At 43.2% G+C, this 17,294-nt stretch overlaps 1 protein-coding gene across 1 annotated transcript; it reads left to right on the forward strand.

Moving 5' to 3' along the window:
• The first annotated feature begins 224 nt into the window (after nucleotides 1–224).
• MAJIN (membrane anchored junction protein) lies at nucleotides 225–16,693 on the forward strand. The gene is given in 12 exon segments (XM_042779713.1): nucleotides 225–2,120; nucleotides 2,727–2,848; nucleotides 3,139–3,184; nucleotides 4,429–4,474; nucleotides 4,477–4,503; nucleotides 7,237–7,362; nucleotides 8,677–8,708; nucleotides 9,459–9,567; nucleotides 11,686–11,741; nucleotides 15,419–15,491; nucleotides 15,597–15,741; nucleotides 16,612–16,693. Coding segments are annotated over 12 exon segments (1,062 nt in total). The 5' UTR covers nucleotides 225–1,886; the 3' UTR covers nucleotides 16,658–16,693.
• The last annotated feature ends 601 nt before the right edge of the window (nucleotides 16,694–17,294 follow it).

Genomic DNA, 17,294 nt, shown 5'->3' on the forward strand with positions numbered 1-17,294 from the left:
TACTGAAAAAATACAAGAAACTAAAAGCTTACCTGAATGAATTTTCCTCTCAGACAGAAATTATAGTAATCATCTGCCTGCCTTTGGTATGAACAGTAGTTTCTGTTGGAGCATTTTCTGCCCAATGTTGAGATGTTTTTGTAGATCTTCAAGCATTCCTCATCTGAGGCTTTTTTCCTCCATAGAAATCCTGCAGAAAGGAAAGATCTACCAGGAAAATTACTGGTAACACATTCAAACAAGTCACCATCTAGTATATAACAGCAGGAGAAGGAAGAAAAAATCTGACAAATATTGAAAAGAAACATATTATTTTTCTAACAGTAGGCCATGAAAGCAAAATTGACTGAAGAACACAGGGTTTTCTTACCAAGGCAGAGCAAGGTGTTACTGCCTGACTAGAGGACATTCATAATAATCCCCTAAAAAGTGCTGAAAAACAATTTTTTTAAAAAAATTAAAAATACGATCGCACTGTTAAAATTATCGCATAGCAATATTCATTGTTTTTCAAGTATTATGTTCAAGTTGATTTAATGCGTTTTTCAGAGCATACACAAACAAATATTCAGAGTGCCTAAGTACCTTCCCTTTCCCTGCCTTGGCACAGATTGTCCTCAGAAGCAGCCAGGACTTAGAGAATTATAATTGCTCACCAGAGAGCATTGCCACATCACTGTCACAAAAAAGCAATCTCAGCCAACTTCCTATGCCCAAAACTCACCTTAAGAGCTTACAGGTGTATTTTACATAAACCAAAAATATGTAAAGTGGTTTACTGGAATTGTTTTGAAACACAAAATGGAATAAAATTCTTAAGTGCTTCAACATCTTAGGCATTAATTTGAACAGTTTTGCATGGCACATATGAAATATCTTAGTTCGGTAGAGTACAGCTGTAAGAAACCATATGATAATTTTCTCAGAGAAGGGGAATGGAATGAGTTTTTTTCCTCGTTTATTCCTATCAATAGATATTGAGCACAAGATCATAGTGCATTAAATGTATTGGTCATGAAAATGTTGGAAATTCAGGCATACATCATTAAGGATGGCTGTGGGTACTACATCTACAAGCCTTCCTCCCTCAGCATTCTCTCTAGTATGGCTTAGAGAGGGAGGTACATAGTGTTTCAGGCATGACCAGAGGATATCAGGAAGCGCAGTAGTTCTAAGACACTTATTTTGAGGTCACTTTATCTGGCAGTAGTGCAGTATTCCTGAAGGTGCTGTTCTACTGTAGAACCAACTTAGAGCCTCCCACATGAAGAGTAGCTCAAACAGGACATAGCCCTTCTTGCTGAGATGCCCCCAGAAAGCTGGGGTCAGCGTTGCTAATGAAGGTTAGAGTTGTTAGTGTTGGTTAGAGTTTTCCACTGTGTTATCGGCTTGCTTGAACATCATTTCCCCATAGTCACTAAAGCACACTGCTTGTGCATGAAATCAATGCATCAATTTATTTCCTGACTCCCTAAGCTTATTTTACTTTTTTTTTTAAACCAAAAGACAAATCAATCCAAAATTGTTCAGCAGCTGCTGATTACTCTCTATATCACGTCTTACCAGTGCTTGAGGGGCACCATCATGCAGCCTCTTATAGAAACTGGACTTCATCTCACTCATACCGGGATGCTCTATCAGTCCCTGGATATTAACACTGTGGGGAAAGGAAAGATCTTTCAATTCCAGTCTTCTTAAAGAGATGTAGTATATAAAATGTTCCATCTATAAAAAGGGAGGTCAACAGGGGCTGCAGCAGAAGTGGACAGGGAGCTGTGTGAATCAGAAAGGGAAAAGAAAGAGGTGTTGTTAGTGGCTAACGATCGACCCCCTAGTCCCTCTCGCGGCAGGTCCAGTTGCCTCCTGGAGCCTGTGCCTCCTCTGAGATGCTCCCTCAGCAGTCCAGCCCGGCCAACTCCAGCACGTCCTGCCCGCCACCGTCAGGGGAAAGGGCTGCAGAGCTGCGGACCCGCGCTGGCCGTATCCCCGCTTCCTACCTGCAGCTGGGCTCGGCGGGATTAGGTTGGCCTCGGCTCGGCTGCGGCTATGCTCGGCTGAGCGCCACGCGCTCCACTCCGCTCCTCTCGGCCCCGCTCAGTCTGCAGCCCCGGCCCGGCTTGGTAGGCGCCAGAGCTGTCCGGAGGCCTTTCAGGCCTCCCCGCTCTGGGAAGGGAGCGACATTCTCGCGTCCCGGCAGGCCAGAAGCAGGGCGGTGTCCGCTGGGGCCCCGGCCTTGCCCGGCGGGCCTGGGCTCTCCGCCCCAGCCCGGGGACAGCCGGCACTGGTCGCCGCTGGTGGCTGCGGCGGCGGCCGGGGGCACTGCGGGTGGGGAGCAGCGAGTTGTTGCGGGCCAGGCGCGGAGGGTGCCGGGCTCCGCAGTAGCCGGGGTCTCTCTCGCATCCGTGCCGGTCGCGGGCCCCACAGGGCTCTGCGTAGGTGGTTGCCAGCTTTGGCGCAGGAGGTCAGAGAAGCTCCCGGGCCCTCGGCAGAGACAGCAGGGCAGCGCAGCTGAAGACGAGGTGGCCGACGCTCCAGGTCCTGTCTTCGCATCCTGCTCACAAACACTATTAAAAGCGGACACTCAGAGCAGCCGTTTGCTGACTGGTAGGAGAGTTCTCTCTGCAAATGTGCCCTGGAAGAAAAACTGCATGTAATCTTTTCATGTGACAGAACGAGATGTGGTGAGGGGTTTTAGGAATTAACGTTTGACTCTCCTGCTTTCCTAGTCTGGCGTTCAGGAGAGAGAGATGTCGTTGAAACCATTCACCTACCCATTGCCCGAAACAAGATTTCTTCATGCTGGCAGGCATGTGTACAAATTTAAACTCCGGTATGGCAACTTTAACAGGTATGTGTGTTAAAGCCTGGAAGTCAGCGTGCGTGTTTGTGACTGCATGTGGCCGTGAGTTAATACAAGACCTTAAAACTTGAAACACAGGTGGGTAGAAAGTTCACATGGAACAATCCTTGTAAATAAGGGATGTTTCTCAAGAGTTGTAGACTAGCATTTAATCTGCTCGCTAAGTATTTTCCCTGTTCAGTGAGAATTGTTTTGTTGCTGTTTAAACTCTTACATGAAATGTAGCTTCATTGGCGTTTTTGACTGGGATGGTTTTCCAACTCTCTCTTGTTTCACAGCCTCTCCCAATCTGGTCTCACTGAAAGTGCTGCCAAGGAGTCAGAGGTAGGAGCTGAGGCAGGTCCATAGGTTCTCAGATGGGTGTTAGACTGAACAATCATATACTTGTTACAGGACTGAGAACATTTTGTCTAGTGTAGCATTTCTAGTGTGAGTGACGGGGAACCTCCCTGGAGAGTCTGAGCAGAAAAAAAAGACATAAATGAAAAATGTTCCTCAACAGGCAAAATTTGGTGTAGAAGAGTCATGCTTTTGTTTGAAATATTCCATAGAAGCTACTGGACTGTAAAATTGGACAAAATGGAAACTCCTGTTTGTTGAGCTAGTCGCAGCCAGTTCCTGTCTGATTAGTCTTCAGAGTCATTCTTGCAGGAGCTCTTTCCCAGATTTCAATCTCAACCTCAAAACTGACCACAATACTTTCAAGTTGTCAGGCTTGATTCTTGGTTTTCAGGAACTGTGGCAGTACTGGTAAGCCAGCTTAATGGAGGCTAATCTAATGCTAAAGGTGCACGTGCTTTCCTTGGCAGCTGTGGAACCAGTGGTGTTCTTTTAATGATGCTGTTGCTTTGTGTACAAGCACAAATTGATGGTCACAACTGATGAGTTATATTGTTGTCATCTTCCCTGTCATGGCCCCTGCCATTACTAAGAAATTGAGAAAATTGAGACTGCCTGCTTAAAATGCTCCTTCCTATTACTTAATTTCTAAAAGTCTTCAGAATACAGTAATAGCATTAAAAACCTTACTGAAGAAAATGTGCTGATTTTAATTTATATTAAGAATTAATTTTATTTTTTCACTTTTGAAAATAGTGAAAGATATTATTAGAAAAAAATTGTGTTGCAGAGGAGGAGTTTGTTGGGGGCTTAACTGCAGTTTCCTTTGTAACTGATTTGGGCCAATATTCAGAGAAAGAGGAGTAGGTAAATGCTATATGTGTGTTTTGCTGGTAAAATAAAGTGATGCTCCTTAAATTTAAAACTTCTTAAATTTAAAAGCACACCTCCATTTCCATAGTCATTCTTCTATGTTAATTCAAGATAAAGATACTCATTCACCTAAATTTCTATGAGTCTGTCCATGCAGTGCACTCTAAAATGGTGGGAGGGAGTGGGGAGATGAAGAGGAGAAGGAGAAGTAGAATATCTAGAACCTGGACTTCCATGATTCATGCAAGCTGTAAAGTAAGGTTAATTTTTTCCCAAGCCTTGAACATGCAGTTGACAGTGGAATTGTGACTATGTTTTAAATACTTTTCCTTTGTTTATTTTTTTTGCCTCTCCAGGAAGTGATTCGAGTGATCCTTGGAAATCTTGACAATTTACATCCATTTCTACAGACCACTTTACTGTCTTTCCATGTATCCTTTCTTTCCTACTCATAAAGAAAAGATTAAATTAATTGTATCTGTTGGGCATTGTGTAAGTCAATATTTATGTGTAGGAGCGTGCAGATCTTTAGCTGGAGTAGTACTATTACTTCGATCTTTGCAGTTTGACATTGGCTGAAGGTATTGTGGGACACCTCAGGGTGTTGCCTTCACCAGAGAACTGATGTTACCAGAGTGTTTGCAGTGTTTTCATCCACACAAGCCCTGCATTCCGAATTAGGTTTAGCCAGAGCAAATGAAGATGTATATAAAGTGTCAGGAAGCTCACCTCATGTGCTTATAAGCACCCCGGTGCATTGTTCCCAAAGGTTTGTAGAATGTAAAGCACTCCTTACAGGCCCAGCAATGCTGGCCCACAGGCAGGGAAACTCACAGTGCTGTTCTTTTGAGGTACCTCAAGGTTAAACCACCACGAACCTTTGGGGATGGGAAGGTGGGAGCAAGTGTGAGCCTATGCTCGTGTCTCCACAGAGGTGGCTGAGGGAAGCAAAAAAATACCTCACAGAGTGAGCTTTACAAGGAGCAGTAGTTGAGCTAAGATAACTGGCAGTCCAGACAAGCTTTTGAACACACAAAGCCTGCAGGATTTGTCGTCCAGTTATCCTGGTCCTCTCTTCAGTGTACATCTTTGAAGCTAATGTGAAGCAAATGTCATCTGCACCTTACTGTGTCATTCACCTTACTGTGCTCATGCCCCTCACTCCTGTGAGACCAATCAGCTGATCTTTTCCATCTTCCCTAAAGTTTGCAGAGGCATTGAGATGCTGTCAGTCTGGCCTGCTGTCCACAGACAGTGCTGTAAAAGCTCTGTGCAATTGCATAGTTGTGTAAAAGCTGATACTTGAATATTGGCATGCACCGGTTTTGAGGAGTGTTGTTTCCTGGATTTCAGTTTTGATATGGAAGTGCTGAGGCATTTGAGGCATTGGATTATTCTAGCTAGCAGCTGTACTACAGGCTCCTCCACTTTCTAGTTGTTTTTTTCATCAGAATGCACCAAGACTAGCCTTCATTTTTTTTCTTCTGGCTTGTGCAACTGGAGAGAATTTAGTCATGTCTGCTACATATTCTGCAGATTATTAATTTAAATTGACATTAATGAACTAGCTTAAATAATTATTTGACAAAAAGAGATAGTAACCATTAATATTTCTGTTGTAGTTGCTGTTGTGTAATGAGTTAAGAAGTATTCTCCTGAGGCTCGTTGAATGATAAAATAATTCAGTTAAATGTTAGTGTTTTCCAGTCCTAAAGGTGTGTCAGCTTTTGGATCAGATCTGGTATCACCTCCTGTGATTCCGAGTGTCCAGGAGTAATGAACACCTCCAAGGCATTCCCCTCCTGTATTATGCATATTCCCTTTCTGCATAATGCAGAAGACTGCATTACGCCCTCCTAACAGCAGGCAGGAATGAGGCCATGCTCTTTTTCTGTCCAAAGCAGGTCCATATGACAGCAGCTTATTCCTGTTAATAGTCAAGAAGATAAGTCAAGAGCATCATTATGCAGAAGATACCCCAACACAGCCAACATTATTGGTTTGCTTCTCTAAAGCTCAGCTAGTTCTGCCTGTGTGTTGAGGGGTGTTTTGGTTCACAGACTTGCATTTATAGAACTTGTGAGTCCATCACATCCTCAGCCAGCACTGGAAGAGAACTGTGAGCTCAGACGCCTGGCATGAGGAATTGTCTTGCAGTTGGTGTGTCGGGCTCCTCTCTGTAGTGTGGCTGTTAATCACCAGCTATGAGTCCTTCTATTGATGATTGAGAGAGAGACAGGGACTACTGACTGGTGATCAGAGTCTGAATTACTGTGAGCTACATATGCTTATACACCATTTTTAGGAAGGCTGGTAGTTTTTACTACATTCATTGGGTTAAGCATCACACGGACAAACTTTACATTTCTGTGTAGTTCAATGTTCCTGTAATCTTCAAAGCTCTGTTTGCTCTTGCCAAGGCATCTTGGTTATCAAACTGCACATGCTAATTAAATCCACAGTACTCTCTGTCTTAGCTCCACAACAAAAACCAGGCAATTTCAGTCCTTAAGGAACTTTTGTGTCTTTGTTTCATCATCTTCTGTCCCCGGGATGTTAGTTTCTGCTAGTGAGTGTGGACTAACAGTATTCATTTCACCTGTTTCTCCCTGAGATCAGAGGTAAGTGAGGATACTTACGTTCAGCACCATTTGTTCTTCAGGCAGAAGCTCCTGGATGTCAGAACTGCAATCATATGAAGGACTGACTGTAACTGGTGGTTGTCATGGCCATTATCTTTTCCCCCCTATTTTGAACTGTGAAGTAAATTTAATGATGCTGCTTCTCTGAATCCAGATAGTTTTCAAATTTTAAATAATTTAATTACGAAAACTGTTGAGGGGTTTTTTTTTATTCATAAGCTTGGAAGAGCCTGGCATGTTTTTTTGTGGATGTCAGTACTGAAGGCAAAAGCAGTTAAGGGAACAGAACACTATTAATACAGGTTGACTGATGGGGCAGAGTGGATAAGTAAACCTGGATAAGTGTTTCCTGTAGTGTGTTACTGGTGTAGTTTTCACAAGTTCATTGTAACAGGTTGTATTTGCTCCCCTTGTGCACATGTGGAGTGTGCTGTAACTTTTGAAGCTTTAGAAGACATTGTCAGGACTTGTGTTCCTTTGAAATGTTAGTGTTGTGTTTTTAAGTCTTACCATTCTTCTCAGATTTGAGTAAGTGGGAGCAAGTATCAAAGGTTAAATTCAAACACGAGAATGTCCATCTCCTGCCTTATCCCTACATTTGTACATTGTATCTAGAATTGAACTCATTTCAGCAAAACATATCTTGTGGTAAGTCACTGTGATTATGTTTGGGTAATTTCTGGAAAATATCTATGATCTATGTCTTGCTTTTCTCTTTTCCTTCACCTACTGTATATCTGAATCAGAGAGAGCAAAACTGCATGTGGGATGACTGTACCTTGAGTTTGAAATAGTGCATAACAGGGTGTTCTTTATTGTCTTGTATTGCTTTTCTAAAAGTCCCTGGAATTCCCCTTTGTCTTTCCAACCACCATTGACTCTTTAGCTGGTATTTTTATGAAGCAGTGCCCAGTGGCTCCCAACCTTCATTTTTTAAATGTCAGTCATTGGGCTGGAGCCAGCACATACGTGTATATGGGACACATTTTTCCTCCTTGTGCTTGACTACATTTGTTTACATAGAACATCACACTCTTTGTTGCTATTTTCCTAAAGAAAGAATGGATTTTTATAAAAAAATTAATGATGGCAATCAAGGCAATAATGTATTTTGTATAATTAGCAAACATTTTCACCTCAATAGTGTCTCATTTTCCAGGTTTTTCTGTGAATCTCTGAACAACCTCAGGCCACAGCTAAGGCTCCATGGGACTCTGCATTTAAACTGCCCTGTTGTGAAAATTGAGTGTTTCTTACTATTTCCTGTTCTGATTATCAGGCTCTAAAAAAAAGTTACTGTTTTTTTTTAATGACTGCTTAGGCAGATAATGTGATCTTTATAAAATGGCCAACTAGTAATTTCTTAGTCTCACCTATTTGCATTCTCTGTCAAATATCCCATTTTTGGATGTAAAAACTTCTGACCATGGAGAGTTCACTCACTTCCCTGTACCCTTGCTCCAGTATTTAATTGCCCTATCCAGATAGTGTACAGCATTGCTATTCTAAAATTAGAAACAGTGTAAGGCACTGTTATTTTCAGACTTGATATTCACGTTTCTCCTGGTGGGGATTTTCTTCAGGGAAATATGTGTGTACATCCTACAGCTGGCCAGTATTCTCTAGAGGCTGTGTTCCAGATGTCCTTGCATCTTCATCTGGTACCCAACAGCACAGTGAGATGCTAACTATTCTTCAGGCCCTTCTCTTCTGAAGACACCTTGACATCTTTAAGACAAAGCAATTGTCCCATCCCATTAATATCTGGTGTTATAGCCAGGAATTACTGGTTCAGAAAGAGCTGTACTTGAACATTTCTATTTCTATGTCATATGCAGGTCCAGACTGTTTCACAGTAGTTTATCTTGCTTCTGGAATAGGAATTGCAGTGCAAAGATATACTTTTCAGTTGGCTAAAGAAAGTCCAGTCTAAATATTCCCAATTTTTATACTTCTGTGCAGGTAAAGAAGTAAACAAGGGCAGAGATGAGCTTGTAAGTTGTGCGTTGGTTTGGTTTTGTTGTTTATGTTCTAAGTATTCTTGAGAAGCAGAATATATGCCTTTAGGCAATGCTAGAGTTCTCCTACCACTAGGAGTTAGTCGGTCAGTGTGAAGTGGCATGGAATTCTCACCTAGAACATCCAAGGGGAGAGAAGTTCTTCTGGCAGTTCTGCTGGGTTTGGAAAGCAGTCCTCTATTAGAACCTGAGAGCTGCTTCCTTCAGTTCCATGGATTTCTACAAGCCTGAGTGAACTGTCCGGTGTTTTCTTCACTGGAAGAATCTCTGAGGTTGATATTGCTGAGTAATTAAGTAGTTCCCTAGGTACTATGTCGTAAACAACAAAGTTATACTTATTTGAGAAGTTTTTGTGTAATGACAGCTGACGCTACATTTATTTTCCATGTAGGTAAGTGTCCTGAAATTAATGAAGAATAATTAAAATCCAAATTCCCCTAAGGAATTTTTCTATCTCTGCATTCCTGCTACTTTCATTTCTTGACAGTCTCTGAAAATGGAGGAACTAGGATGTCCTAAGAACGAAGTACTTCGTTCAAAACTGTTGAGCATAATTCTCTGGCTGACCTCCTAATGCTTGTTTAATCCTGAATCCTTTTTTGGTTTTCAATGTATAAGCAGGAACAATTTTTGCAAAATATGAATGTACATTAACTATGAATTTTCTTCTAAAATAGAAAAGTCAAAATAAATTGTTACCAATATCAAATTTGTAATGTTTTGAAGGTCAGGAGAAGAAACGAGTGCCAGAAAAGTACTGCAATGGAAGAATCAGTGAAGAGGAGAAGAGTGGAAGTCAGAGATGATGCCTCATGCCCACAATCATATATGGCAGGTCAGCTGACTCCCTAAAGAGTCTTCCAGGATATGTATTAGTATTTTTAATGTCCTCTTTGTACCTTCCTCATCTTTCATTTCTGTGCAATCCTTTGCCCCATTTTTCTTCTTTTTCTTCCATGGAGTCTAAGCATCATTGCTCATATCGGGAAAAAAGTGGTTCCTGTATTTTCCAAGTTCCCATACCATTGGCCAGAGCTCTGTCTGTTTAACCTCCTCTGTGTTCACGTCACCTTTGAATCACAGTGAGGTGATAGCTCAGCGACCAGACAGAACAGTGCACTGTCTTGCACACCTGAGTCTAGGACAGCAAGGGAACAATAGGAACCAGTTTTCCACCTGCCTTCCAGCCTGCTCCATTGAGGCCAGATGATGAAATGCCGCCGTCTTGGCTCAAGACCTTGAAACTTGCTCTCTTTCAAGTGCTTTAAAGTCTGATGAAATTGCACATCTTGTGCATACGCATTAGTATTCTCACACAGCTTCACCATGTTTATTTGGTAGCTAAACTTCTCATGGTCATTCCCAAATAGATCTCTATCTATGGATTTTACAGAATGGTGTGAGGTTGGACAGGCCCTTTCATACCAAGTTCAGCCCCTCCTGCTCGAGCAGGGTCATCCAAAGCAAGTTCCCTGAGGTCTTGAGTAGACTCTGAGGGTGGAACCACCCCAGCTATGGAGAGTCACTCGCAGAATCGCAGAATCACAGAATCACAAAGCTGGAGAGACCTTCAAGATCATGTAGTCCAACCCATGCCCTTAACACCTCCACTAAACAATGACACTGAGTGCCATATCCAGTCTTTTTTTAAACACATCCAGGATGGTGACTCCATCACCTCCCCAAGCAGACCATTCCAGTACTTTATTTTTTTTTCCATGAGAAACTTTTTCCTAATATCCAACCCAGTATTACTTACAGGCTGGTAGGCTTCTTTCTTTTTAGAGTGCATTTTTTTGAAAGAAGAAAATCTATATCTGTACTGAATCCTCACAAGTATGTGGCAAACAAGTCCTGGATCCATCAGCGGTCACAAGTGTTTATGTGCACCTTTCCCCTCCATGTACAGGCTATATCGAATTATCTACCTTGTTGCCTTATATCCTGCCCAATTCCCAAATGTGTTTCATGCAGAGGTATTAAAAAAGTCTGAAGGCAGTTCTCGTGCTCATGCAAATGTAGTCTTTTAATCCCACCCCCATCCCCTTGCCTTGTTTATACTCACAGTATAAGTGTTGCAGATGAGGAGGAATGAGCCCAAGATCAGAATGCTTTTTTATTTCTTTAACCAAAGAAACAAGTTGCAGATTAATAAAATACAAGGTCAGAAAAAGACCTATTTCATGATCCAGTCTGGCAGTTCTGTCTAGTCCTGTATGTTGCCACAGCAGTTATGATTAGAACAATCTGTAATTCTTAAGTGTATACTTGAATTCAAACTCAAATTGGCGAGCACTAGCTTCAAGCCTTCTGTCATTTTTTCCAGTTACACTGTTAGAGACTGAAGAGCTCATTCAGGCTGAGCATCTTCCCTGACCCAGGAAGGAGTGCAGTTGCTGTAGTAAGACCAGCTCTTTGTCTTCTCTTCTTTCTGGACAAGCTTTTTTGCTCCTAAATTCTTTGGTGTTTGGGTTTTCTTGGGGTGCTACTGACTGTTGAGATATCAGAATCTCCAAGTGGCACTCCCAGTGATTCTGATCACATCAAGTGAAGCCAGAATGATTTTCTGCACATGCATCCCTTCATGCTTCCCCATATGGAATGTCCTCTGCCATTTTAATTGCTCCATGACCAAGTCTTGCAAGATCTTTCTGTGCTTCTTTGCTACCTGCCCTTGTGACCTTGTAGGATTCACAAGCTTTCTCAGATATCTGCTCATTCCTCTTTAAGATGTAAGACTTTTAACTGCTTGTTTGTTCTCATAGAAAAGCAGAATGAGTGCATATTTTAATTTTTAAGGAAGACTTTGAAACATGAGTACCAATATAGATTAAGGCTATATATCTTGTTGAGTAGAGTCCTACTAAAGTCGTGGTTTTTAGTGAAAGTGCTTGGAGTAGCTGCTTGCTTTTTGTGACTTTTTGTAAACTCAGTTTTACTTACTTATCTTCAGAAACTGGAGCTGACTGTGTTCACCAGATGAGTAAAGCAGAGCATGGAATTGAAAAGGTAAGCTACAGAATATTCAGAAAGAGACAACAGCACTATTTAATCCTGGATCTTTATAATGGCAAGCATAAAAATGCCTGCAAGTAATTTGTCCCCTTTTCCCTGCATCACCCTCATAATTTTTGACTCTTCACCAGACTTAGCAAAGGGATGAGTTACATTTTTTTGAGATGACACTAACTTCTCTGACTGTCAAGCTACAAGCTTGGGTGTAAGCTCAGCCTCTGAGAGGCGAGCCTGAGGGATGCCCTGCCTTTTCTCCAGGACTCCAGTCCTCTGTCATCTCACATAGCCCTTTATGGAGAAGTCCACAAAGGGCCAACAGTGGGTACTAGCATCTTGACACTGGCTTTGCTGTGTCTGTGTCTTTGCTGTGCCACTCCCCACCAGTGTCTCTCTCTCTGCTGATGGCCATGCAGGCATCACCCTTTTACTGAAAAAGTGCCGTGTCTTTTCTCACTATGGCATCAGAAGGCAGATTCATGACAGGATTGTTGCAGAGGGATTGGCTGTTGCTCTCTAAACCCACTGTTATCCATAGCTCAGGAGGAGAAGATTCTTTCTCTTCCTAGCCCACAGGCTCCAAGGCTGCTCTGATAGAGCTGCTCTTAGGCACACCCTAATGCCTGTGTCCTCCTGGCTGTTGCACATCCTCCCAAATGCACTTTGTCTATTTTCTGGATACCCATTCAAAATTTAATTCAAATCCCTACCACACTATCACCCTCCTGGCTTTTTCCCCCTCTCTAACTCTTTGGAAGAGAGTTTTTTCCAAGTAGGCAAACACATTTCTTGGGTTTGCCCACAAAGGAAGCCCAAAATTTTCAGAATGGGGTTTTTTTACAGGTTTGTTGGATTTGCAGGATAGGAAGACGATTGCCTGGTAACTCTTTGGGAGCATTCAGTAAAGAATAACTTCTCTAAAACAAGCAGGTTTATTTGTCTCTAAAACTTGTATCCTTTTTTCCCCCTGGCCCCGCTTACCTTTGAAGTATTAGTGACAGGTCTCTACAAATGCCCTCTCTGGCTTCTTTCCTCGGGTACTCCAAACACTCTATTGGTGAGATAAGGGTCATCTTCTGAAAGATGGCTTTTTATTCCCCACTTTGCTATAACTGGTACCTCCAGAATTCCTGTGTTGTTTGTACGGTTTTCAAGACATTAGAATCCTTGAAAGCTGGAGCTCCAGGTTAGCAGCTTGAACCCTGAGCAACAGTATGACAGATGGCAGAGATCACTGTAAGTTCCTCTTGTGTTAACTAATGTGGGAGGGCATGTCTTGAGCACTTCTCAGGTAAACTAGAACTGTGATACAAAAATCAACTCAGCAAATACCAACTCAGGTGCAAATAACCTTCTCTGGAACAGCTGCTTCTAACATCGACTTGTCCTCAAAATTGCACTAGTCAAGGCACTGTTACCCTTAGAGGGATGTCTGGACACAAACTGTTCTGTTGGTTATCACCAGATCAGGTGTCATGAGTACAGTAATTTCACGACCATGAGGCGCACCGGACTATAAGGCGCACCCCCCGGGAGTCGGCAAAATTCGCAACTTTGTAGATCAGATAAGGCGCACCGGACTATAGGGCGCACTTTTTTTTTGCAGCGAGGCTCCGCCCCCAGCTCCCTCCGCATGGTTGCTGGCCGAGGCTCTGCCTCAACCTGGCAGCCATTGGCCCCGGGGCCCGCCTGTACCCAGCAGGGGCGGTGCCGCGGGCCCCCAGGCCCGCCTGTATCTGGCGGGGCCGGGGCATGGCCGCCACCCCTCCATGCTGCCTCTCCGGGGCCGGGCTGTGGCCGCCGTCCCTCCGTGCCACCTCCACGGGGCCGAGGGGTGCCTGTGTAGGGGCCGTGCTGCCTGCATGAGGCCGGGGGGTGCCTGTGTAGGGGGCTGTCCCGCCTACATGGGGCCGGGGGGTGCCTCTAGAGGGGCCGTGCTGCCTGCACGGGGCCGGGGGGTGCCTGTGTAGGGGTGGCTCCGCCTCCACGGGACCAGGGCGTGCCTCTGGAGGGGCGGCTCCGCCTCCACGGGGCCTGGGCGTGCCTCTGGAGAGGCGGCTCCACCTCCACGGGGCCCGGGTGTGCCTCTGGAGGGGCGGCTCCGCCTCCACGGGGCTGGGGCATGCCCGCTGCTGCTCTGCCCCGCCTCCACCTGGCAGCCATAGCCCTGCTGGCTCCCCCCGTGGCTCGCAGCTCTCACTTGCGGGTAGGCAAATTTTTTGAACTTTGTCCATCAGATAAGGTGCACCGGACTATAAGGCGCACTTCCGGGTTCCGGGGAAAATTTTAGTCAAAAGGGTGCGCCTTATAGTCATGAAATTACTGTACTGTATGCTGTCATGGGCAGAAGTCCTCTTCCTAACATGCATTTTTCGAAGATGAAAGCCAAGTATTTCTGTGACATGCTTTCCCTTTGGTTTTTTTTTTTTTTTTTTTTGTTTGTTTGTTTCTTTTCTTTTAATTCAGGATGAGAAGAAAGATTTGATTTAGGATAAAAACATGTCAGTAGCTCCTGTACTTTATTGCAATTTTTCTGGTCATTCTTCCAAGGGTCTTTCTCAGTTTATCAGTAATGTAGTTTATCAGTAGTGTAGTAAAATACCACACGGTATTTTATAATGCTTCTCAGGAAAGGAAGGGTCTCGTTAAACAGGAAGGAAATCTGTCTACATGGTACGTGTGGGATTGACTTTGGGATGTTGGATTCAGAATGAGGAGCAAAGAAGTGCCACAGGCACATGACTGTTCAATGGATTGCATTTTCAGCTGTCATCCAGATGTCTCCCAGGCCTGTGATGGTGACATCTGGTCAGGATGAATGTGGTCAAACCTGCATGTCTTTCCACTTACACAGTGCGCCAGTGAAAGTCAAAGAAAGAAAGAGATACTCAGCCTGTCATCCAGAGAATTTTCCTAACTTAGTTAATGCTCTGAGACTAAACTGTCAAGATCTCAGGCCATCAGAGGTTTGGAATTTTGTGTTAACCTGAGCTTAGATGTGGCGTTTGGGGACACGTTTAGTGATGGTCTTGCACTGCCGGGTTAGCAGTTGGACTCAATCTTACAGGGCTTTCCCCAACCTAAATGGTTCTGAGATTAGTGCAAGAGAAACACCATCAGGACCTGTCATTGTTTTAGGGTTTACTCTCTTACAGAAGCTTACTTGCTGATTTTGTTGTGTTTTTATATGCTTATTTTGTTTTTCCTGGTACTTTGTATTGTTTATCACCTTCCTGATGGGTATTCCTGGCCCAACTCTTGCTTCTGGTACTTTCAATTTTTGTCCCTTCCAAGTTAAGTTTGTGTCCCAGGACTGTGTCTTAGAAGGGCTAATGTCCAGGGCCTGCACTGTCCAGGGGCTGTTGTTTTCCACAGCTCTTCTGCTCATGCTTTTTGAAATCTCTGCCTATTCCATAGCTACTGTTAGTTCACTATCTGGTATGCTAAAGTCTTCTAGATGACTTACACCTTTGTGCTATGTCCTGACAAGGGAGGTGTAAAAATATCTTGGTGAAGAAAGTCCTTATCATAGCAGGAAAAAATACCGAGATGAAACCACACCACAAAAAGTGTAGACCCTGCTTTTTAATACTTTCAGGAAGCAGGCTAACAAAAATCTCTGTACAATAGAATATAGCATTATGTAACAGTTCTCGGGTTCCTTTTCCTTTTAGAATTCTTCCAAAGCAAATGAGCTTGAGTTTAGCCCAGCATCCCTTACTAAAGACTATGACCAACTGAGTTTCTGTAAGTAAGGAATTCCTGGATTCCACTGAGTTTCATTCCTCTGGGTATGCAGGGAGTGTGTAGAGAGCAAGGTTGTGGTTTTGTTCTTGCTGCTGTTTCTTACAGGGGGACCTGTGGAATTTTCCCTTGAACAAAAAAGAGTAGTCAGTCAGGCTGAGGGTGCAGTGCAGCTGCTGCAGCAAATAGACCAAACAGGAAAGAAAGGAAACATGAAGTCAGAAGGAAGAGGTCTTTCACACTTCTGGAGAAGGTACCAATCCTGCACTGATGAGCAGAGGCAGTCCTGGCTCCATCCAAGCCTATGTCAAAGGCTGATTCTGGGCAGTGCCAGGTTGTTCTCTGTAATTTTGAAGGAGACATCTTTTCTGTGGTTAAACCAAAATGTCCCAAGGCAAAAAAAAGGGATGTCATTAAACCAAAATGTCCCAAGGCAAAAAAAAGGGATGTCATTAAACCAAAATGTCCCAAGGCAAAAAAAAGGGATGTCATTTTATCTTGTGCTTAAGGGCAGCATTCCCACTAAATGTTCCTCTTCTGAGCTGTCTTTGGGGGGAAAAGCTGCTGATGAGAGAGGGTCACTGAACCTCCATCACAGCCCTTAGACAAAGTAGCTTTTCTCAGCTGAGAAGTGCCAACTGAAAGGATCTTCCTGGATCACCTTCAGCCCCATTAAGATGCATGTGACCTTTATTTGGGCACTGAGCAAATCTGGACATTGTAACTGTGACTCCCAAAGGCACCATTTAACATGGAAATCAGTGTCACTGTGTAGACACCTGCTGGCTGCACAAAGGAGTTCTCCCATGCTGCCGAGGCTGGATCCTGTGAGTGCCATCCATCACTGCAAAACACCAGCTGGATATTGGCAGCTGCTGTTTTTTGTTAGTTTTTTAAAAAAATAAAACTCCTTGTTAATTGTAATGTGTGCTATTCCTTTAATGACTGAGACCAGACCATTAGTGCACAAGTTATTAATTGTTTCCTCTGTTTTTTCAGTTTCCCTCTGTATTGTTTTGTACTGGCATTGTGTCTTTCTATTGGACAGAAATTAGCTTTTTCCCTATTTTCAGAGAAGTATTTTAAATCTGATGTGCTTTTCACGTTGTTATTGTTTCCCCAGCATCATCTTTTCGCCACTACAACATCTTTTTGGTGGAAAGAAGTGACCTGGAAGTACTAATTGTTGTGGAAAGGTAGATTTGTAGTATGAATATTGAGTTGCACTGTTTCTTCTGTAATTCAACTTTTCACATTGTTTGTCTCAGCTATTTAAATTAAATTTTACTTTGCTAATGTTTTCAAAGTAACATTCTGAAGATGTTGGGTTGGAACATGTTGGGTTTTTCTTCACATCTTAGAGGTTTTGGAATAGAGCAAGAAACTTTCAGATGTTGATCCTTAAGTGTCATAAATTGTGAATTCCACATTATGTGTATTCTAATAAAACAAGCATCAGCTTGGGACTGTGTGTTATTTCAATCAGACTTACCATACAGAAAATACTCTTTCCCTCCAAGAAGAAGCAGAGGTTCCTAGTATTAGATGGACTCCGGTACTACGCTTCACAGCATTAAAAAGGTCAAAATTATGGATAAATATTTTGCATGCCACTACACTACAACTTAGGTAATTATTTATGTACTCAATATCTAATGGGATGAGGTTGGAATTTAGTATTTCTGACATGCCAAGGCCACACTCAGGTAGCTTTTTACTGCCATACTTACGCTTTATAAATGATCTATCATTCTTGAACCACCCCCTGAGCTGGGCAGCTGGCTGTAGGTGACTCTGCTTGGGCAA

This window comes from Catharus ustulatus, chromosome 13 (genome assembly GCF_009819885.2).
Source record: "Catharus ustulatus isolate bCatUst1 chromosome 13, bCatUst1.pri.v2, whole genome shotgun sequence".
NCBI lineage: Eukaryota > Metazoa > Chordata > Aves > Passeriformes > Turdidae > Catharus > Catharus ustulatus.